At 29.7% G+C, this 24,252-nt stretch overlaps 1 protein-coding gene across 1 annotated transcript; it reads right to left on the bottom strand.

Annotated features, from left to right (window-relative positions):
- Positions 1–1,291: 1,291 nt before the first annotated feature.
- LOC145579206 (cytochrome b561 domain-containing protein At4g18260-like) lies at positions 1,292–11,219 on the bottom strand. The gene is made up of 4 exons (XM_081636456.1): positions 10,844–11,219; positions 10,206–10,373; positions 2,279–2,427; positions 1,292–1,698 (listed from the first exon to the last, which is right to left on the bottom strand). The coding sequence occupies exons 1-4, from the start codon at positions 10,961–10,963 to the stop codon at positions 1,344–1,346; spliced, it is 792 nt and encodes a 263-aa protein (XP_081492582.1). The 5' UTR covers positions 10,964–11,219; the 3' UTR covers positions 1,292–1,343.
- Between the last annotated feature and the right edge of the window lie 13,033 nt (positions 11,220–24,252).

The following is a 24,252-nucleotide window of genomic DNA, read 5'->3' as shown; positions in this document are numbered from 1 at the left end:
ATATCCCCAGTAAAAACCCTTGAACAAGCAGACCATGGCGTCGTGATAGAGAACAATGGAACACCCAACCGGTAGCACAACACACAGCGATAAGTCTTGGCGTTCATCGTCTGACCCAACCCCGAAATAGGGACCGCCCTAAGTAAAGCAGAGGTGTGATTTCCATATTGCTGATTGCTGAGGAGTTAAAGAATAAGCAGATTCTGCTAAAGCGACCTTTGTGAAATATATATCTGCCAATTTCATAAGTTTAGCGGCAGCGACCTCACTAGGATTACTCAAAATGTCAGACTCCACTGTTCCATTAAATAGACCCAGCGCATCCTCAAAGGCTCGTCCAAGACCAACAACACCAGCATGCCGTAGAAGTTGTGTCTGCAATCCAGCAGACTGCAACCGAGAAGCAAGAAAAGCATAGTGACGAACATCACCTGCGGAATAAACACCAAGCCCTCTAAACGCAAATGGTAAGGTGGCAAGCCGCCACTGCCAGTCACCAAACCCAGGCCCCGAAGATATTATTATTATTATTATTATTATTATTATTATTATTATTGTACGCATCTTCAAGATATAATTTACTTTTATTTTTTTTTTGGATAGTTCAAGATATGATTTACTTAGTATCACCTTGATTGTATCAATTGATATATTTTTTTTATTTAAATATCATACTTAACTTTATAGTTTACTCACTTTTAGTAACAAGCTAAGTAATTATAGTTTACTCAATATACGATTATGTATTGCTACTATATAATTAGCTTAGCTTAGAGAAAGTGAAGTATTACTATTTTGAAATATTTGTGTTGAAGATATGTCAAATTTTTGTATAGCTTAAAATAAAAAAGATTTAACATATCTTTCGTAATCATTCATTTTGATCCAAATTTGTCAACTATGTTTTTAGATTTTTTTTTTTTTATATAAAAAAAGTAATTAAAAGATAGTTTAATAATGATTATTGAAAATTACCATGCATGGCGCGGGAACTAACCTAGTTATAGGATATACCAATACCAATTAATATGCATGAAGATTTGAAAAAAAAAAAAAAGAAAAGTGAAAGTGGCGGGAAATTTTTTAATCAAAACATGACAAGTGTCATGTCAGATTCGCTTTTAGTATTATGTTATTTATATTAACACTTGAAATTTATATTTAATACTGATAAATTGATTGAATTATATAACTGAACTCATATTTACAAATACACCCATCACAATCTTTTGCCAAAAAAAAATTATTTCATAGCATTGCAAATTTGCTATGAAAATCATAAAGAGAGAAAATCATAAAACAATTGTGAGTAAGAAAAAATATATATATAATTTTATGTCATTTTAGTTGAACAAATTTTTTAGTGCATTAACTTTGGAGCAGGGCTCCCTCCACAAATTTTTATTATCATTACCATCCCTTATAGAGCTCTCTTGATCATCTGAAGGTCTTACTTGTCCTCCTTCTCTCAAAGAAACACTTTGTTTTCGCATGTAATCCCATTTGTCTTGGAAAAGATAGAAGAAAGCCATTGAAGAAATTTCAATTGTGAATAAAAATGTCCAAAGAGTCACACTTCTTTTGGTTCTTTTCTTGTAAGCTTCTAAGCCTGTGTAAATGTTGAGAATTCCCACTATGCAAGTAATTGTGCCAAATATCCAATGAAAGAAGTACCACAAACTCCTTTTTTTGGTTCCTCTGCAAAAATAATAATATAATTAATTAAGTGAAATTATTAATTTGATTGGTATATGCGTATTTGTAATATTCAGCTATTAAAATTCTTTCTAATTAAAGAACAGAGAATGACCCTACGAGAAATTGTTATATATATCCGGGTGCACCGTACACCCATGAGTATTTTATTCTCATTTTAATGATTGTTTTCATTTAATGATCAAATAAAAAGAAAAAACTAACTTGGATTAGTTGGGTGAAAGGTGCAACCGAATGTATATAACAAATTCCTCACCTAAACAAATGTCTCTTACTGGTCAATTCAATCCAAATTTATTGGTTAAAATATTTTAATTTTGCTGATTAACCAATCTGTCTTTTTGAATTATTTTTTTCTAAAATATTTTAATTTTACTGATTAACCAATTTACCAAGTCGATGAAGATGATTTTTATTGGTTAAAATTGAAATATGGTAATAAAAACTAAGTTTAAATGACATTAATTATGAGCTATATATGCATGTAAAAGCACTTGAGGCGTATAATTTGAAACAAAAGGAGTAACATATATTGCTCATGCGCGCAATATTAGTCAATTACCTATGCGGTCTACAAAATCCAATCGCGGCTTGAACCCAAATAGCGACATAAAGTGCTAGACCAATTCTCTGATGGCTGTTATTGAAAGAATTCTCAAAGGTTTTGATCGACTTAATAGCTCCAGCAGTGGCAATGGAAAATGAGAGTATCTGCTAAGAATATAAGCATATAAGTACATAATTTAGATAAAAGGAGAATTTTATGTAATTTAAATTAATATAATGCCCAATGAAAAATGGTACTCCCTCCGTGTTTTAATAAAAGCTACAGTTTGACCAAATACACATGCCGAAACACGACTTTGACCCTTAATTTATGTAATTATATGTTATTAAAATCATAGGATATTTTATAATATGAAAGTGTACCTTATAACGATTCCGACAATGTATTATACAATAACATTTGTTTTTTACATATTAGTAAATTAATCAAGTCAAAATTATTATGTGAATAGTGAAAAAGTCAAACTGTAACATTAAAACACGGAGGGAGTATTAATATATTCATGTTTGCCAATATATAATTTTGACCATTTAGTGTCGAAAGTATATATCAATAATGTTTTATATTCAAACTTCATATGTAGCTGGCCACATGGTGTAACCGGGGTTACTTGGTAAGAAATTACTCGGTTGATCAGCGGTTACTCAGTTGGTCAAGGATTATCTGGTCTGTGTTTAGCACACCAAAAAAGCAATGAAAAGATTAAGGATGTTTTTTTTTTTTTTTTTGATTACTTGATTGTGTAAATATAACGTAAAAGTTTAAATTGACCATTAAATAAACAGAAAAAAAAAATGAAAAATTAGTGTGAATTGGATTCTATAAATTGCATTCACTTAAACGTATCCATTAAGTAACAATCCATGATTCCATGCTCGATTATTGTGAGTATTAATTAACAATGAACATATGCAAGTGTTAAAATGATATTGTCATCGTTTTGCCTTTATAGCTAAGTATTGATGATTAATATTAAACACTATATAGTATGATTAATTGCATTACTTTGTATAAACCATTACAATTTACAATGTTAAACTATACAACGTACAGCACAAAATCTTATACTCCATATTGTTTAGAGTTTATGTATCATTTGAACTCTATGTATGTTGGACCAGATACTAGACATATTCATTTATACATCGCAGAAGAAGAAAAAAAGCTATAATTTCTGTAGGGGTTATATGGAGACAAAACACAAAAAGAATACTAATAACTGTTGAGGTTTTGTTAGCTAATTCTCACTTACGACCTCTGTTTCATAATAATGATGTTTACGTTCTACTATTTTGTGCTTGCTAATGTAATATTTTACAATGCACCTGTAATATCTCTAATTATGTATTTGTGAAAAAATTACTATACATATTATGATAAATCTAATAATTAAAGATCTCACATCACTTTGACTAAAGTCCTTACCTATAAATTATAAATTATCTTACATATAAGGCACTATATCCAACAAATGAAAAATCTAGTACGCTAGTAATACAAGTTTCTTCATACAAAATGTGTCAAATCTTTTTTGGCTTAGTATTAATTTTTGTTTAGTCTGAAGTAATGACAAGTACTAGTATTTACCTAGTAATTAAAATGCCACAATTATTTCAAAATTGAAAGAGTAGTCTAAAGCCCCGTTTACCTCACCTTATTTTTAGTGAAGTGAAATTATTTTTGCTGAACAAAAATTAATTTTAGTGAACTGAAATTATTTTTACTAATTTTCTGTTATATATTTCTTCTTTAAAGTTATTGATTTTAACTGAACTGAAATTATTTTTAGGAAAATTTTAAATTACCACCCAAAAATATATCCATTTTCAAAATAACCATCCGTTAAATTTTTTATTTTATTTTACCACCCTTAAATTCAAAAACTATTCAGATTACCACCCATTTCAAAATTCCGGTGAATTTCTCTTATGAGGACCCCACCGAACGACTCTTAGTGGTGACAGGAAGAAGATGATCCGCTGTACTGGCAATTCAGAGAGTAAGCTCTTGGTTTTTTTAGTTGTTTACTTTTGGTTTTAGGTTGTCTTGTACTCAATAAAGTGGTTTAAGGAGGAGGTGGAGTGAAGTCAGGGCTGATTATAATGCTTAGACATAGCCGTTACAAGCCATTGGGTGGGTCCACAAAACAGAAATCCACCGGAATTTTGAAATGGTTGGTAATCTGAGTAGTTTATAATTTAAGGGGTGGTAAAATAAAATAAAAAATTAAACGAGTAGTTATTTTGAAAATGGATACATTTTTGGGTGTTAATTTAAAATATTTCCTTATTTTTACTGAACTAAACTTATTTTTACTAAACTGGAAATTTTTTTACTAAACTAAAATTAATTTTACAATTTTTTCTTATTGAAAAATTGTCAAAAATAATACAAATTTTGAGTGGTCTGCTAAAAACAAGTCAATCTTTCAATTATTTTTATATAATACAAACTTAGTAGAGTATTCGCTTTAAACAAGTTATTTTACCTACAACTTATTTTGCCGATTAATTTTTTTATTTATCTTATAAACATGTTTAACAGTTTAAATAAAATAATACAATGCCACATGTTCCATATAACATTTTCATCAGATAACTAACCGGTTTTAACTTGTTTAAAGCGGATACCCTCAAAGTTTGTATTATTCATAAATAATTAAAAGATTGACTTATTTTTGGCGGACTGCTTAAAGTTTGTATTATTTTTTTACAATTTTTCCTTATATTTTTTAAGGTGAAGTCAACAAAGTCTAAATGTCCGATATACTTTCTCACCCAAGTGAAAATCTATTCATTTGCAGAAATCTATCTATCTATATACTATACTAATACAGGGTACACTAGCTCCATGGCTGCCACGTGTCCCTAGTTTTTTTTTTTTTTTTAATACTCATATATAGAAATTTGAAAACATTCACAAAAGATTGTTGAAAAAAAAAATCCTAGCCTCCTCTATTCTCTCTCCTAAACTTTAGCCTTCATTGTTAATTTTGAAGGGGCTTCTATCGGATTTCACCGGTGGAAAGCCCCAATCTTTATTTCTTTTACGTTTTCTTTGTTTTTTAGATTATAATAATGTCTCCCTCGAAAGAAAGAGTTTATCTCCTTCGAAAGACAAGGTTTTTTCGAATTCCTTCAATTGATTATGGCTCGGATTTGGGTTACGAATTCAACACAAGAATTTTCTTCCTCACAAAACTATGAAGCAGCGACGGATCCACTCAAAAAGTTGTATGAGACAACAAATCGAGAATGTGTCGAAGTGTTATATCTATGTATTTGGATTCTTAGCCCTTCCCCGATTAATTCTTTTTTGCTTTTATTAAATTTGTTTTCATTATCGTTAATTATCAATTGTAGATGTCGTATGGCTTTATTTAATGAAATTTAATGTCCTTTGGCACTTCTTCCAAAAAAAAAAAAAAAAGAAATTTGAAAATATAGTTTCTCATCTAGAATGTAAAATAATTATATTCCGTATTTATGTCTATCGCTTATTTTTGTTAAGTAAATATTCTTGTGCATAATTTTAACCAATAAATTTCCTTAAGTTTAGGGTAATTATGCTCTTGTAATTTGTAAATAATCCATACCTTCCTAATGAGAAGGCAAGGATTCAAACACAAGAATTTTCTTCCTCACAAAACTACGAAGCGGCGACGGATCCACTTAAAAAGTTGTATGAGATAACAAATCGAGAATATGCCGAAGTGTTATATCTATGTATTTGGATTCTTAGCCCTTTCCTGATTAATTCTTTTTTCCTTTTGTTAAATCTGTTTTCATTATCGTTAATTGTCAATTTTAGATGTCGTATGACTTTATTTAATGAAATTGTCCTTTGGGACTTCTTTCAAAAAAAAAATATTGAAAATATATTTTCTCTGTTAGAATATAAGATAATTATATTCCGTATTTATGTATATCGCTTATCTTTGTTAAGTAAATAATCTTGTGCATAATTTTAGCTAATGAATTTCCTTAAGTTTAGGGTAATTATACTCTTGTAATTTGTATATAATACATATGTTCCTAATGAGAAGGCAAGGATTCAAACTCTTTCATGGTATTATTTTATTTTAGAGCCTAAAATCCCTAACAATCTGCCTATCTTCTTCCCCACCTCTTTCTTCTTTCCGCTGCTCTTTAACAAACTTATTAGCTACAATTATGCACAAGAATATTTACTTAACAAACTAAGCCATATACATAAATACAGAATGTAATTATCTTATATTTTAACATTAGAATACATATATATCTTGTAAGTATATTTTTTGAAGATATAATTAAAAAAAAATTACCATGTATGATGTTTAACATAATTAATGTTCAAATACCATTGCACATAATTTATAATACATAGTATTTGTGTTTAATATCTATATTAATGATGGCATTCACTATGATAAGAGATATTACCCCACTAAAAGAGAGTTGGAAAATTAGAGTTAGGATTGTGAGACTATGGCGTAAATCCGATTACTACAAGCCAAACATTACTAAATCAATTGAGTTAGTTTTGGTTGATGAAAAGGTAAATTCACGTGGTAAAGTTTATATTGATTTTATCTTATTAGCATCAACAACTTCCTTTTTGTAACTTCTATATACTTACATGTATTGATTTCATATTATAGGGTGACAAAATTCAAGCCAATATCAAGATGTCTCTCATAAAAGATATGGAGTGATACATATAATTTATAGAAAAGATATATTTATCCTATATTTTACCACTCTATATATATAAAATTTATGTATTAAAAATCTCTTACAGTTTGGTAAAAGATTGACAAGTGATATTTTTTCCTACAATGATAGTTAATAATAGATTATGAATAGCCACAAATTATAAGCATTCTTGATCATTTTATGAAGCTAGAAAATTTTATAAATTATATTAGTACCAAGTGTGCATAAGAATGATTTTATTTATCTATCATATATAAATTTCCATAATAGAAATAAATAAATGCATATAAAAAAAATAATAAATATGAGGCATGTAAGTGTATACGTACCACCCTATAAGAAAAACTATAATTTTCATTTTTAATATAGATTTTATACTAATATTATATGTGTGTAGCCAACCATCATAGGGTTACTCAGTTAGTGTTATAGGGGTTACCCATTTAGTGTTATAGTTGTTACTTTGTCCGTGTTGTACGTTGTTATTTAAGGGTTACTAAATAGGTATAATAAGACTATGTTCACTACACCTTAAAGATATAATATTTGGTAAAAATAATTTCAGTTTGGTATAAATAAGTTCAATTTGGTAGATTTAATTTCAGTTCAGTAAAAAGCAATTATTTTAAAGAAATATAATACAGAAACAATAAAAAAAATATCAACAAAAATAATTTCAATTCAGTAAAAATAATTTAAGATCAGCAAAAATAAATTTAGTTCAACAAATATAAGATGAAATGAACAAGGCTTAAAAGTTACTATATCAATATGATAGGGATTAGTTTGTGAGTGTCATAGGGGTTAAATACTCCCTTTTTTTAGAAGCAGTCAAACAGTGTGACCAGTCGCACAGAAAATATGTTGTAGATTTTGTATACGCCGTCACTGGTGATATGTAAGAATGATATTCAATTTTTTTTTTTCTTCTCTTATATGCTTGTATATTTTATTTACTATTATATATATGCAATAAAATATTAAATGATTCCATATAATTAAAAAAAAAAGACAAATAATCAAATAATTGACAAGCCTAAACATCATTCCGAGGTTAAAATTTTAGGGGAAAAAAAACTTTGTACTAAGCTTTAAGTTAGAGGCTTTGTAGATTTTTGGTTGTCAAAGGTCCAATAGGTGTGTGGTGATGATCAGATGAATTCATCATATAATAAAATTAAGGTAGTAAGTGATGGGATCAAAAATCCTATTTTTAAAAATTTCATGTTAAACTTTAAGTGTTTACATAGGCCATTGAGAAGAAAAAGAATACGAAATTATTTGTGATATAAAGTACAATATATAATGATCATATTGTTATTATAATGGTAAACTTTTCCAAAATATACTTCGTATTAAGCTAGAGGAAAGAGATAGCCAATTAAAAGGCAAATTTTTATATGTGGCTGGCTACATCGTGTGGCAGGGGTTACTCGAGTTACTTGGTCAAGAGTTACTTTAGGGGTTCAGTTAGAAGTTACTTGAGGGGTTCGGTCAGGGGTTAGTTAAATACTCAATCATGGGTTAATTAAGAGGTTACTCGGTCAGGGGTTACTCGAGGGGTTACTTGGTCATGAGTTACTCGAGTTACTTGGTCAGGGTTTACTAGAGGGGTTCTTCGGTCAGGGGTTAGTTACTCGGTCATGGGTTATTTAAGGGGTTACTCAGTCAGGTTTTACTCGAAGGGTTATTCGGTCAGGAGTTACTCAGTCATGGGTCACTCGAGTTACTCTATCAGGATTTAATTTAGGGATTATTTGAGGGGTTCGTTAAGGGTTACTCGGTCATGGATTACTTGAGATGTTCGGTTATGGGTTACTCGAATATGGGTTACTCGGACATGGGTTACTCAAGTTATTCGGTCAAGGGTTTACACGAGGGGTTCGGTCAGGGGTTACGAGTTACTCGGTCAGGGGTTACTCGGTCAGAAGTAACTCAAGTAACCCCTGACCAAGTAACTCGTGTAACCCAGCCACATAGAAAAATCCCCCCATTTAAAAATGAGGTGGACAGTGACGCAAGTAGAAATGAGGGAAAAATGTGACTTAATGTGGGTATTGATTGTTAGTTCATTAAGTTGAATTATTTTACAAATCTTTCCATACAATTTAAGAATAAAAAAAAGAGATTGTTTTTTGTATATCATTATTTTGAGGGTTAAAAATATATGATTAAGACATATTTATAAATTAAATTCATTATTACTTATTAAATCATTTTATTTTAAAATTTTGTGAAATGAATTTGAGTATCAAGATTTGTAAGTCGTGCATCGTACGGGTGCTATACTAATTTTCTACTACTTTAAAGCTAATATATAGACACGTCAATAATCAACTTCTAGAGACAAATTAATATACCATTAGAAGACGATTCTATCTTTTTAGAATAATTACGAGAATAATCACTACGATTTGACATTGATTAGATTGGTGATTTATTTAGTTACTTGGGTTAACTGATTACCTAGCTAGCTACTAATCACACCATAAGGTTAATTATATGATCGAGTACTTCATATCCAAAGTTGAATAATCGTGGAGGTTGGTGTATGTATGTAATGATGATTTTCACATAACATAAAGTTTCTTTTATATAATACTCCGTAACTAACAACACATAGTGATAGCAAAAGAAAAGCTACTATGTCGGAAGTACTCTATTTTATAAGCTTTACGGATCCCTTCATCCATGTTCAATTCACTCCTTCTATCTTCACAATTTATATGCACTTTAATCGGTTGATTTACTACGCTTAGAGTTAGTGAACATTTTATACCTATCATGAATAATATCTAGTATAAAGAAATATTTTGAAATTAAAGCATATATATTTTAAAAAGTCTCATATAACTAATACAGAGTAACTTATAAATCACAAAAGATAGTTAACTGAGTGTGGGTAAAAAGTGTAGATTTTCACACATTGATTACAAAAGAACGGATTGAAAAATATAAATCATAACAAAAAGAGCATATTATAACTATAGTAGAATTTTTGTACCACATCATTAGTACAGCCTTTATCATAGTGTTCGTTACATACAAAAATGAAGCTAGGAGCCTAGGAGTGTATTTATGAAATTGTGAAAAAAAAAAATGACTTTTTAGCAAATTTTGATTGGTTGAGAACTGATTCGTTTAAGTTGTTTAACCACGTTAAATAATTTACAACAATTGCACTAGATATAAAATACAACTGAGAAGGAAATTATATTACATACCTGTACAGTGATATGGAAGTAAAAATAAAGTTTGAGTCTTGTTCCACTTTCTTCTCTATTGGACAATCTGATAATTAATATCCCAATAGGCATAAGAAATCCTAAGGATGCCCATAAGAGAAGTCCATGAAGTGTTACTTCAAATGTCATCTTGGGGCTTAGTAATTGCTGCAAATTTATTAAACATATTGTTGATATAAATTAAATAATTGAGCACTTATTAAATTATAAGCATGATAGAGGAAGATGTTATAAAAAAAATGAGGAGGGAGGTGGTATAAAATTAAAATGCACTAAAACATTATAATGAAGGTTTATAAAAATCCTTAATTTGTCAATACAAATTTGAGGTCAATAAATGATAGGGTAAACAAAAAAAATAAATCACCGAGATGTATTTATACAAAAATACTAGCTTAATGATAGAACTGTGGTTTTTCATACATTACATATCGTAGTATATTATTTTCATTATTTTGAAATAGTTTGAATGAAGTAAAAAATAAGTTGGATGAATTTGCTTATAATGACACTTTTTTTTTTCTTATTAATGAATAAAATTGAATATTAGGTTTAATAAAACCCTTAAAACATATTAGTGGACTAATAAGAAAAAGGTTAATTAAAAAAAAACTTACATTATGACTAATATCTTCCAAGTGACTGGAAACGGGCATTGCTTCTTTCAGGGATGAACAACAAGCCAATGGAAGATGGATGAGCGTGAAAGAAGTGAGATTACTCTTCCATGAATCCATTGTTGAAGATTATACTTACTCTTTGCTTGTCTAGGAATATGGTTTACATGCAATACTTTATTTAAAACCTTTGAGGAAAATAAATTATAAGGGAGCTTTTATAAAGAGGTTTTTTCTCTTGTTTAGCTATCTTGTATTGTAGAGATAATATAAGCTAAGAACCCTATTTAATACATTATCCTCATTTTCAATCTTTCACACACACCCAAAAATTAAAAATTAAATATAATATAGATAAAAAGAGAGTAAAGTTCAAATCTTTCATCATTTGGCTTGAAAATAACTTAGGTCCATTGAATAATGGCAATGGAAGACTTTATTGAGATGATTGAGGGGCAAAAGATATGGTTATTAGTTAAAAGAATGATATAAATAATTCCTTTTGTCTTTAAGAAAATCTTTGGGTAGATGCTATATGTAAAAACCAATGGCTTTCTTTTACTACAAAAGCTTAGATTATTTGTTTGTCAAATTGTGTGATATTTATTCAACTTTCCCAATGAATCCCAAGTGACGAAAAAATTACAAAATTGAAGCGGTGGGGAAAGAGGGGGTAGGGTTGGAGAACTATCCATGATGTGGGTCTAATATGTTACAAACTTTTTGAATTTGGTGTAGAGTATAAAGATTTTGGATTGTTTCGTTGAGAGCTCTACTGTTGTATTGTGATATGTGTTGGTATAAGGGTTGATCAATAAAATTTTGGCCTTTTGGATAACCAACCAATTATGCAAAAGTAATTATTAATTGATGGCTTTGGAACCGGAATTAAATCTATTGAATTTAATATTGGGTGATAAAATTAATCAATTTGAGCTCTTAATTTTTTGGACTCGAAACTGTTGGGTATTTGGAATACATGTTTTTTAAAAAAAACAAAATATATGTTGGATTTTAATTACTTAGTTAGTAAAAACACAACACTCAAATGAAGTGTGACGTGATACCTTGGCTTGTCTTTTTAACTTATGATACACTAGTACCACGCACCATTACTAGGAATAAGTTGCATTATTTGGAAATTTAAGAATTTATGTTAAGTACTAACTAGATTGCTAAGGATACAAAGTAACTGTTTAAGAAATTTCTATCGTAAAACAGCATATTTTGTGACGGAAAAAGGGATATCATTAAGCTTCATCCCCATAACTTGTCATGACGCAAGTAGTGGTCGTTTTCCAATGTCTTTGAATCTTTCCAACTAGAAGCTATAAGATTCTAATTTCATATTATAATTGTTTGATTGAATTGAAAATTGATGGAAAAAAAACCCTAAACCCTTTTGAATTCCGATCATCTTCCATTAATGACATTCTATAAAAGATATGAAATTCTTGAAAAAAAAAGGAAATAAAAAAAAGAAAGTCTCTAGCAAATATTTTTTGGGTAAAAAAAAGTCTCTAGCAATGAGAGAAGAAATTTTATTTCTTTTAAGGGTGAAAATACCCTCACAAAAAGAGAAATTAAAAATTATTTAAACCTAAAAACAAAGAATTAAAGAAAAAAACACAAAATTATAAAGATCAAAGAATTTTTGGTCATTGCTCGACAAGTGCTCGTTGAAATTTTGAGTCGAGTCGAGTAGCTTATGATCTGCTCCTAAAAGTTTTAATTTGGTGCTTCTTAAATTACATGCATTTTTTCTTTTCTTTTTTTTTTTTTTGAAGAATTACATATTTTATATAATTAAGTTTTCACTTTTATTTATTTATTATTTGAAATTTACTCTTTTATTTTTTATAATATAAATTAACACTTATTAAGTACAAAATTTTAAAATCATGGTAACTTTAATTTGTTTTTAAATTATATATTAATAATAAAAAAAATTTATTTAGTTGCTCATCACGAGTTTATCGAGTCAAGTCGGAGCTTGTTTAACTCGTGCTCGTTAACGTCTCGAGTCGATCTAACTCGAGTAGGGTTTTAACTGAATTAAGTTTAACTTGCTCGTAAGCTGTTCAACTCGATTAGCACTCGTATGCAAAATAATAAGCCCCTCTTATCTAGTTTATTTCACCGATTATAGAAGCTAGGATTTGAGAGATGAAAAAATTGAGAAGGGAGGCGGCTAGTTAATGAAGTTTTGGAATGGGCTATCGTAAAACAACTCAGTCACGACATTGTTTTGTTAATAATCACATTTTTAAGTTAATTGAATAAGCACAATTAAGTTAAAACGACAAGAAGTTAATCAATATGTTGAATGTGACACATTTGGATATATGTGGCAAGAACTCTATCAAATATTTTATGATTTCTCTTTTATTCTCCTCAACAATCAAAATGGTCCAAAACATATTTTAAACCCATAATTATTATTAGAACTTTTAACACAAAGAAAGATACGTAGTCTCATATTTTTGACTTCATCACTTTATGTGAATCTGTAATGAATGCTGAAGTGGATACATTGTATTATTATGAGGTTTTGATAGATTAGATGTGACCTGATGTTTATTTTACACATTAATAAAAAGTGCTTGCTTAAATTTAATTGACATCTAATTCTAATTATAAGTTTTTTTTTTTCGTTGAAGGTGTTAAGTTGTTTGAATGATGTTAGAACTGAAGACATAAACTAAGCTAAGACATTTATTTTGCCACACTTTATTTCTTTAAGGCGGTTATCGCATGTGTCATAATTAGCCATATTTGAGGAGCTCTTTTGATTTGACCTTATAGGCTTATATCGTAACTTAAATTGTTAGTAGCATTAATGAGGGAAAGTATGTAACCAAATACTCTGTATTTTGAAAAGCATATAATAAATGTCCACACACTATATATTCTTATGACCAAGTAAAGCTTGGTGGAGTTGTTGGGGAACTCACCTTGTGAGTTTGAGGTCACGAGTTCAAGCCCCACCAACTACAAAAGGCTTGAAAGTAGGGAGATTCCCTTACCTCCCTGCTCTACTCTCAAGTGATGACCTAAGTTATCTCAAACTTTTTAAGATACACTAAGCCATGCCCAATCACCGCACGCTAATTAGTAGCTTAAGAAATGCTACTAGGCAATAATCTTAGTACCAAGCAAGATTTGGTTTAGTGGCCGGAAAAATTTGCATGGGATCAGATTAAACCCACTTTAAACACTTTGAGTGGAAATTTCCTTCAATTGTTAATGGCTGAGGTCGACCAAAATAAACATTTATTATAGTAAAAATGAACATTTTCTAACTGAACATATTTTACAATAATTCCGTATTCCTCAATAATCACATGTTCATTTTCATGAATTATGATATTCATTCTTATAAAATAAATGTTCATTTTCATGTCGTATGATGTTCATTCTCATAAAATAAATGTTGTTTTTATTTTTAAATTAATACAAATTTTTGTGTTTGTTAAGTTGTATAATACGTTTGTTTTTATAATAAAGGATGTTCATTATATTAACATAAGCATTTTGTTTATTATTAAAAAAAATTAAAAAAAAAATTGTTAATTTATTTAAGGAATATGGGTCTTTTAATTTTCTCCTCCACAATAATCTCTCATTTGTCCTAAAAAAAATGTGATTTTAATGACATAGGTAAAATCTTCATCAATACTTTAGTTTCTCTCTCCTCGCCAAAAATGGTGTTTCTAACTCAACTCCTCTCTCTCTCTCTCTCTCTCTCTCTCTCTCTCTCTCTCTCTCTCTCTCTCTCTCTCTCTCTCTCTCTCTCTCTCTCTCTCTCTCTCTCTCTCTCTCTCTCTCTCTCTCTCTCTCTCAACCCTCCACTTTCCTTCCCAAACCTCAATTTACAAAGATGCTTAATAATAAAATTCTGCAAAAGTAAGTTGTGATTATTTGATGCATGAAATGCAAACAACCCAAGTTCAAGGGTACCTAGATGAAAGCATCGGTCAATAAACTTAGAAATAAAGAGTTTATAACGAGATAATCCAGTGAATATTATAAGTGATTTGAGTCGTTTCAAGTCCTCAATTTTATTGGTGAGTTTTATTTTTGATCGAACATAGCATTGGGAAGAAGATAAAGTTGCGAATTTTCTGCAATTGACAGAAAATAAGTTGGAGAAAGAAAGAAAGTTGATTAGAGTTTTCAAAACCATGTCATAAATGTTCATTTTTATATAATGCAATGTTCAGAAATAAATGTTCATTTTTTTTCTAGTAGATGTTCATCTGCTGGGCGCGACCTTAGTGAGCTCTGGCTGAGCGCGACCTTAGCCAAAAATTTGCGCATTTTCTTACCTCCCCCTTCTCAAAGGACCCAACCCAACTAATCGGGTTTTATAAGGTCACACCATAACCAGTGGATCAAGGAAAAATAATACACTTCAAGTGACTTAACCCATGATGTCATGAGCTAGTGACCATTATGTCACTTATATATTATGTCATGTATTTATAATGTGAAGAGATGCAAAATTTGCCGTTATTAAATTTTGGGTTGGATGTGCGATATAGATGAAGACAACAGTGTAATAAAGAAAATTAAACACTATTTCTCTTATCCTATGGTCAGCCCCTCCTTAAAAGCAAGGGATAGAATATATGATGCTTGAAGCCTAGGATTGGTTATATACTCTATCAGCAAGAGAAAAATTGTTCTATCCTTATGTACTAGTATATGTGGAGCTAGCTTTGATCCGTTCTTGAGCTGTGGAATAATAGTAGAGGAAGAGAAACATTTGAGACTCTAATATGATTTCTAAAGAAACTAAGAAAGAGGAAAAATAAACTTAGCTTAATAATAATCACGCATTAAATGTTGTATTTCTAATCCATTGTATGATTGTATTACTTGTATACATACGATGTATACAACATTTAAGTACTACAAAAATGATTCTTAAATTTTCGTTAATCACACCTAAAACCCTAGAGTATAACTAAAACCCTTTTATTACATTACCAGATCTTCATGAAGACATGAAGTAGATCTGTGAAATCTCCGTACATGTGCACCAACTAAGTGGAACAGCAATGCAATGCAGTAATGTAAGGGAACAAGAGGCCACTAATAATAATAATACTAAGATGATACAAATGAAAGATGGATAACTTTAACAGATGATACAAAATAGCACTAATTAATTGAAGGCACTACATACAAGATACAGTACAACATACCCCATGCATTATTGCATATATATACGCACTCACTATGTCCATATATATATGTTCAGTTTGTCAGGCGCACCCAACATTCTAAAAGCCTTCACTACCTCATATTGTCTGCGCCCACCAACCCACTACATTTTCCTTCGTTCTTTGCTGGTTTCTACTACTCGATACGGGTGTGGAGTACGAGTAGCATATTTGCAGAGCAGTGCAATGTTTAAGATAAAAAATTAGTGTGTACTCCGTGCGTTATATGACTTGTATCGGGTTGCAATTTTGATTAAATCTTGTGATTATATGTATTTGATATTCATATTATTTATGGTGTTTTTTTTAATTAAACCCTGTGATTTGCAATTATATACATTTATTTACATGATTATTGGCTTAGATGGTTAAATAACCACCTTTCTCATACAAGGTTGGGTATTCAAATCTCCTCATCCATATATTTTTACAACTTAAGAGGTACACACTACGCGTGTACAATATTAAATTCTTATACAGTACACGCGTAGCGTGTCCCTTTTAGCTTGTGTATGATTAAAGAGAGTTGGTTTTTTTATTTTTTTAAAAAAAAAGGTAGTTTTTTTTAACTAAAAAAAGACAATTTTTGTACGTGATGTATATTTTTTATTTTTTTGGAAAAATATTTTTTTATCGGTGGTTACTTTTTTCTATGTAGTATAAATTATTGATTTAAGGATAGTTGTTTTTTTTTTTAAACATGAATAAGGGGTAGTTATTCCAAGAAAAATATTTAATATTTAATTGTGCATAAAAGATGTGTAATTTTACATTTTCAAAGGGGTATTTTGAGAAATGTCAAATTTATCAACCAAAGATGTATTTTCTCTTTATATAGTACTATAGATATGGATTAATGTTGGTTGATTGTTAAATGTGGCATCAATAATCAATAACTATATACTAAAAGCGGAACTGAGGAATGTCATACTCTGATAAAATTAAAAAATTAACATTTTATTATACTTTTCATATATTTTATATTAGGTATTTTTTCTATAAAATACAAACATAAGATAATATATTAAAATAAACTATCATTCAAATTTGTATATATTCTTTGAAAGATCCTTTTTTTGCTCCAACCGGAATTGACTCTTAACTTATAATATGTTTATTGATTTATTTGTAATAATAATAACATTGATATTCATTAATATAAATAAAAAAAATTGATCATTAACTATCACAAAAAAAAAAAAAAAGTTCAATTAAAATTGTATAAAACATTGTGCCGGTCAAAGTATACCGACAAAAGAGGGATGGATGTGGTATATAGTTTCATTGCACGGGTAATAATTAACATGTATCCCTCCGTTCTTTAAAGATTGTTCCTCGTGATGTTTAATTTCACAAGTCTCTTGGATGTATCTTTTAACATTCAAGCTCATTATAGCAATTAAGTGATTAGAATAGATAAACGGACAAAATCAATCATCAATAATCAATAACTTAATACTAAAACGAACACCGGGAGTGACATATGTCACATCATGATGCTGTTTTTTCCCTCCAAAACTCCCCTTTCCCTTTTACCCTTTTTTTTTGTGAATATTTGATACCACTATAATAATATATTAATATTATTCCAAATCTTTTATATTATTTTTATGACAAAATATTCCCTAAAATATTATTTCAACCCCTTTTTGATCATTTAATAAATAGAGTAATGATAGATTTTGCCAAAAAAGTAATACTCCATAGATTTTGCCAAAAAAGTAATACTCCATAGTAACGATATTAGGTGCTAAATTAGCCCTAATTCTTTCATTACTCCACATTAGAAAGTCAAGCCTATTGGTGAGGTGACGGGTTATAAAAGAGGGGGGTTAATTGCATTTTGCTTAATATCTCTTTCTAATGCATTTTGAATAAGAAAGGTTAATACATTCATGTGTTTGTATAAGATATATTTTTAAGAATAATTTCCTTCATTCTTAAAGTGAGCTTAAAGACCTAAGGAATTAAAAGTTTGTGTAAAGGATGTTCAAGAGTGAAGAGTTACTTACTACGTCCCAAAGATGGCCTATAAAACAACCCTTACATCCAAAAGCAGTTCTATTTCTTTAGCTCAAGTGATAGAACTTTTCAAGAGCTTTCCAACTGTATCTCACAATAATTTTTTCGATTTTTTAATGATTTTTTTAGTTTAAGCTATCAAAGAAATGAAATAGGCACGTTTTTCTCTTAATTTTTTTTTAAAAAAAATTGTATTAATTTATTTTTAAGAAACTAATGGTGTCATGGAACCTATATTACACTATATCATGTATTTATATTTATAGAACTTTACTTATTAAGAGTTTTAAGTAACTTTAATATTATCTAGAGATGACTTTAGAAATAAGAGTTTTTCACAATTTTTAATTCTAAAAAACGTTTTAAAATCTTTAATCTTATTTTAAAGATGGCTTTAGAAATAAGAGTTATTAATAAACTTTAATTCAAAACGTGTTGTTTTAAAAAAAATCTTTAATATTATTTAAAAAATGACTTTTGAAATAAATGATGTCTTAAGGATTTTAATTTTATTTTAAGACGACTTCAGAAATAAGAGTTTTAACAAACTTTAAAAAATTTTATAATTTTGTGAACCTTCTTATTTCAAACTCATTCGCGACACAAGAATGAATCGTAACTTTGCTTGTTTGTTTTAATAATTAATGATAGTTAATATAAGGTTTTGGCCTCGTTTCCAAACATGAGGTTAAGATTAATTATTTAGTTGTATAAGGTTGTAACAATTATCCATCTCCATAAAAATAAGCATATATCCCATTATAATTACCCGATGGATTAATTGACAATCGGATATGATTAAATAGCTAATTGTTCCCTTTTATTTGGAAGTAAGGCCTTGACAGGTGTCGTGTTTTACTTGGTCAATTCCATTAAGCCTAAACACATAACCCTTAAAACCTTACAAAAATTACCCTTGAGCGTTTTTAAACCCAAAGTGAGATTATACAGTGAACCCTTACAGTTTCATTCCAAAAAATACCTTGACCCACTAAAAAAGTCGTCAATTGGGACGCATTTGTTGAATTGTCTTGTTCAAAAGACATTTTTGGTAATCGCTAATCGAGGTGATTTTCCTCAACCAAGGTGGTTCATTTTACTTTTATGAGTGAATCTGTCAAAGATCCCTAAAATCTCACTTACAAAAATGACGTTTATGTCAACTACCCAAATTAAAAACCCAATGGAATTGATTATTTAAAACATGGCATCTGTCCGAACTACGAAGGTTTTGATCCTTGAGTGAATTCAAAATCTCACTATGATCGGTACGTAGTGCAACTTTGGTGCTCAAACCTACCTTATATTAATTATTATATCATTTTTTTTTTTTGTGATTAACATGTCTTAAAACTTGATTTTTAACAACACAATAGTAAGAGTCCGTTCCTTAGAACGAAAGGGGAAGACGAGTCTCAGACGTTCGATTCTCTTAACCTAAACCCCAAACCCTGTGCCTTATTTATCTTTATGGAGTTAATAGTTGATTTTTTATTTATTTTTTTTTAGTTTTATTTCTTAAAATTGACTGTTTTAAAATTCGTCCTTATTCGGATAAAAATAAGGTAGCGACTCTAAGTTTTGTTTATAAGTCTTATCAGACACTTAAGTGGAACCTTTGTAGACTAATATTTGTCCACTAAAACCTAGGTACCACACACGCTTGCATATGTACATGTTTGACAACTGTCGATATCTTTTATTATACATTATAAAAGCTATAAAAATTTTATGTTAAAAATTTTTATATTAAAATAGACCCAACATCATCTTACATGGTTACATTACCTTTCATATAATAGCTAAAAAAATGGTCAAAGTAGATGTATAAATAGTGCAAAAAGTCAAAACGTTATGAGTAATTTGGGACGGAAGGAGTAAAAACAAAATAAAAAATAAATAAAATTAAAAAAGTTTATAATTTTTTTTTACAAAAAACATCCATTGGCTAGCCACTGCCGCCCAACGCTTGACCCCTACCTCGGCTGTTGTTGCCTAGCTGGCCTACTCCCTAGCTGTCGGATCCCGCCGTCTCATTTCTCCCCCTCCCTGCCGACTCCTTTCCTTCCTTCCTTGCCGGCGAAGCCCACCCGATAAGGGTAAAAAAACCTTATTTGAGCTCCAATGAGCTAAATTCTGGGTTGTTTCCAGAAAATAGAAGAAGATAGAAGGAAGAAGAAGAAGTGTAACAGAATAGAGAGAGAAAGAAGAAGATAAGGGAAAATTCAGTGTATATTTCTTAATGAGAATCTTACACCGATTAAGCTATACTTAGCTCTTCTAACAATTAAAATTTGTAACAGAAATAAGGCTTAACTAAGCGCAAAAAGACAAAAACCAAAAAATAACGAATTCTGTATTTAACAGAATTTCTCGCCAAAATTAACTAACATTACCCTTCTTCCTATTTCACCTATATCACCACCTCACCCTTTTTTCCCCTTCCCATGAACAACCTTAGCAGCCTGCTGCTTCTCTTTCCCTAAATTCCTCTACCGCGACGCTCCACCCTCCTCCCCTTTTCCCCCAATCCACCGCATAAACCCCTTACCCTCCCTGAAATGACCCCCTCCCTTATTCGTCGTCCCCCAAAACCGTAAACCCTACCCAAAACAATCTAGAAAACCCAAAACAACCTAGAAACCAAATGAAAAGGGGATAAGAGTGGGGTGGGCTTCGCTGCCGAGGGGGGGGGGGGGGGGGGGGAATGAGCCGGTGGGATGGGGGAATGGGCCAGCTAGGTGCCAACGGTCGGTGGTTGGGGCCAGGCTGGCTTGAGGGCATGAGTGGTTGGATTGGTGGTTTTTTTTTTAATAATATTTTTTGTTAATTAATTAAATAATTAAACCAATAATATAAATAAAAATTAAAATTAAAATTGAACTTATACTTAAACTTATTTTTGTCCTATCATGTGATGACACATGTACATTACTTTTTTTTAAAAATAAATTACCTATTCAACAGGTTACTGATCACCTGGGACCATTACCATTGGAAGCAAATTTATATTAAAGTTCGGATTATTAAAAAATAATCGAGAGTTGGGATTACTTTGGGCGAGAGCAAAGTTGGGATTATTATGTCAATTTTTTCTATATTATATAATCAAATAATCAATCTAAACTTATCAGTCATTATCTAATCTTATGTGGACTTATTTGAACCTAAGAGAGTGAAATAAATGAAACTTGGTATTAATAAAAATGTGTAAAAATTGTAAAAAGTTGGTATTAAAAACTTGTATTGAAGTTGAAATAATTAATACCCTGCATAAATATGTTAGTTCTTATAGGTTATTGTGATTCATGGTCAAAGTTCTAGGTGGTTAAGTTCCAATCTCCTCCCAAATATTGTTGCAAATGATCAAATGAAAAATATGTTATTGGCTCAAGAATCATACGCACATTTAGCAGTTGATTTTTTTTTTAATATTTTTTTTAGTAGTTGAAAAAAAAATATGCATTTTTACTTAGAAAAAAATGTTGCGTATTGAACAATCTACATGTTTTTTGTGAGATGATTCAAATGTAGTTTTATGACTTTTAACTATCAGAATTTTTTAAAATGGATGGCTGAGATTACTAGTTTTTTGATTTATTTTTAATTAGTAATTTTAATTAAAAATAATTTTTTAAAATATATTTTTTTAAAATATATTTTTTTATCTTCTAGAAATCATTTCTTAATATTTTTGAAATTTTGGAAATAAAAAAATATTTTTTTTGTTGCAAAGAAATAAAAAAATATTTAAAATTATTAAAAATGATTTTTTAAAGACTACATTAGAATTTTCAGTTTTTCGTGATATTCTTTAAATTTGCAACTTTAAAATACTGTATTTTTTTTTACATTTAAAACAATAATCTATATAGACATATAGTTGACCAATATCATAAACTAGTACTTTTAAAAAAAATTGTGATTCTATCAGTAACTAAAGCAAGTTGCTTACTGTCCCATATGAGCAATCAATTGAAAAATTTAGAACTTTTCTTGAGAGCTATGATAACACATCTAAAATGGTGTTTGTTGTCATCTCATCATAACTCATATATAGCTTCTGGAAACGCTTAATAATTAGGATTTGTAAAGTCTTATCTAATTTTAATTATTTGTGACCAACTTATATATGATCTTGTAACTACTACTACTGATTATCCATGCATGTGATTTGTCGGTTTACTACCAGAAGAACAAATCATGCTGTTTACTAAAACACTTCACCAACTTACGTTAGTACCATTTTCCGTTAACAATTCAATTTTAATCTGTTTTCCCTCAATATTATTTAAGCATTACCATTTTGTAAAACGACGATATGCTTAAAGTGACAATTTCTTTATTTCGAAAGTTTCTACTATTTTAGTTTTTTAGGGCATATGTACCAAAAAAATTGCTTGATTATGTTATTGGGTGTGATACTAGACCTTAAAGATCCAATTTGAAGTTTGACTTAGCAAAAAATTACTGCAAATGTCTCATTTTGCGTACTTAGAAATGCCTTGGTTTTTGTGTCATAATTTTCAAGTCGCAAAAAGTTTGTTTATGGTTTAAGAGTCATTTTGATTCTTAAGAGCACATTTCAAGGTTAAAATTTGCTAATGTCCTGTTTTGTGTGCCAATAAATATCCCGGTTTGCGTCTTTTACAGTTTTGGGTTTATTCCGAATAAATTTGAGTCTTAAGGGCTAAAAGCCTAAAATGAAATAGGGAAGTTAAGGGAAAATGAAGAAAAAAATAGAGCATAGGGCATTTTAAAGTCACGTACTCTCGTGTGTAAGGCATATGACAGCTAGCACCTAAAAAAAAAATGGCCAGAAAGTCAATAAGGGTCCCTTCTTACAACCTAAATGAGAAATAAAGATTGATTTTTATTTATTTATTTATTTATTTTTTAACCACCTTCTTTATAATATGATCCTTTGTTTTTTACAATGTCGAACATTAAAAACCTCCTTTCCGACAAATTTTCTTACTTTATTAAAATACTAGGCTTTTCCTGTACAATGCACGGTTAGAACTTATTTTAGTTATCTGAACTTATCTGTACTTATTAGTTCTTATTAGAACTTATTTTAGTTATAAATTAAACTGGGTAGCCCTGATTAACCCTTATCACAACTTATCTGAACTTATTTTTCCTAAACTTATCTTATTTGAACTTATTAACCATTATCTGAACTTATTAACCCTGAAATAAGTGGAAATAAGGTGAACAGAACATGCCCTTAATCTTTCTTGTAATTTATGTTATGTTGCATGACATAACATAAGTGGAAATAATGTTGTATATAAAGATTAGAATTAGATATAAAAATAGTTTTCATTTAAGGATATATTTGAACCACATCATTTACAATTAATAATTAAAATAGTTTAAAAGAAAATTATTTAAGGATGCATATTAATGAAATCTGAAGAAAAAAAAATACACAGTATACAATAGCACAAATGTCATCTTTTATTTTTTTATTTTTTTGAGGGAATCAAAATTATTATTTTAGCTTCCAACAATTAATCGTTTGTATAGTAGTCTATAGAAGCATTTATTTGATATTTTAGTCAAAACAAATATAACAATTTTCAAATCAATAAAAATAGAGTAGTTAGTTTAGCTTTAAATAAAAATAAAAAATAAAGATAATGCCATTAAAGCATTTAGGCGTGAAATTTTTTTAATAAGAAAGTGACACGTGTATAAGTTTGGAAAAAGATGATGTCAATATGTTTTGTTTTAGAATTAGTTAACTAGATCTTTGCCCGAGTAATGCTCGGATATTTACAAGAAAAAAAAATTATTTTTATAAATTACTATAAGTTTGAGAAGTATCTATTTATGTCATCAAATTATTATAGATTAGATTAGACCTGGCAATTCTGACCCAGACCTGATGACCCGACCCGAATGACCCGACCCATGACCCGAAATCGACCCGAAAATAGTGACCCGAAATTGACCCAAAACCCGAATCAACCCGACCCGAAGTGGAATTGACCCAACCTTAACCCGAAACCCGAAATGACCCAACCCAAAACGACCCAACCCGAGATGACCCGACTCGAAGTTGACCCGAGACCCGAAATGACCCGACTCGAAATGATCCGATACCCGAAGTTGACCCGATACGGAGTTTGTCCATAAGATTAAAAAAATTAA

The sequence above is a fragment of the Chenopodium album genome, chromosome 14, assembly GCF_948465745.1.
Source record: "Chenopodium album chromosome 14, dcCheAlbu1.1, whole genome shotgun sequence".
Lineage (NCBI taxonomy): Eukaryota > Viridiplantae > Streptophyta > Magnoliopsida > Caryophyllales > Amaranthaceae > Chenopodium > Chenopodium album.
The sequence above is the reverse complement of the archived record's forward strand: the minus strand, read 5'-3'. Positions and strand labels throughout refer to the sequence as shown.

Coding starts and splice junctions, on each gene's coding strand:
- LOC145579206 (XM_081636456.1), bottom strand. CDS start 10,963: ATGGATTCATGGAAGAGTAATCTCACTTCTTTCACGCTCATCCATCTT. Junction 2,428..10,205: donor ACTTCCATATCACTGTACAG/GTATGTAATATA, acceptor TATTCTTAGCAG/ATACTCTCATTTTCCATTGC. Junction 1,699..2,278: donor GGATTTTGTAGACCGCATAG/GTAATTGACTAA, acceptor TTATTTTTGCAG/AGGAACCAAAAAAAGGAGTT.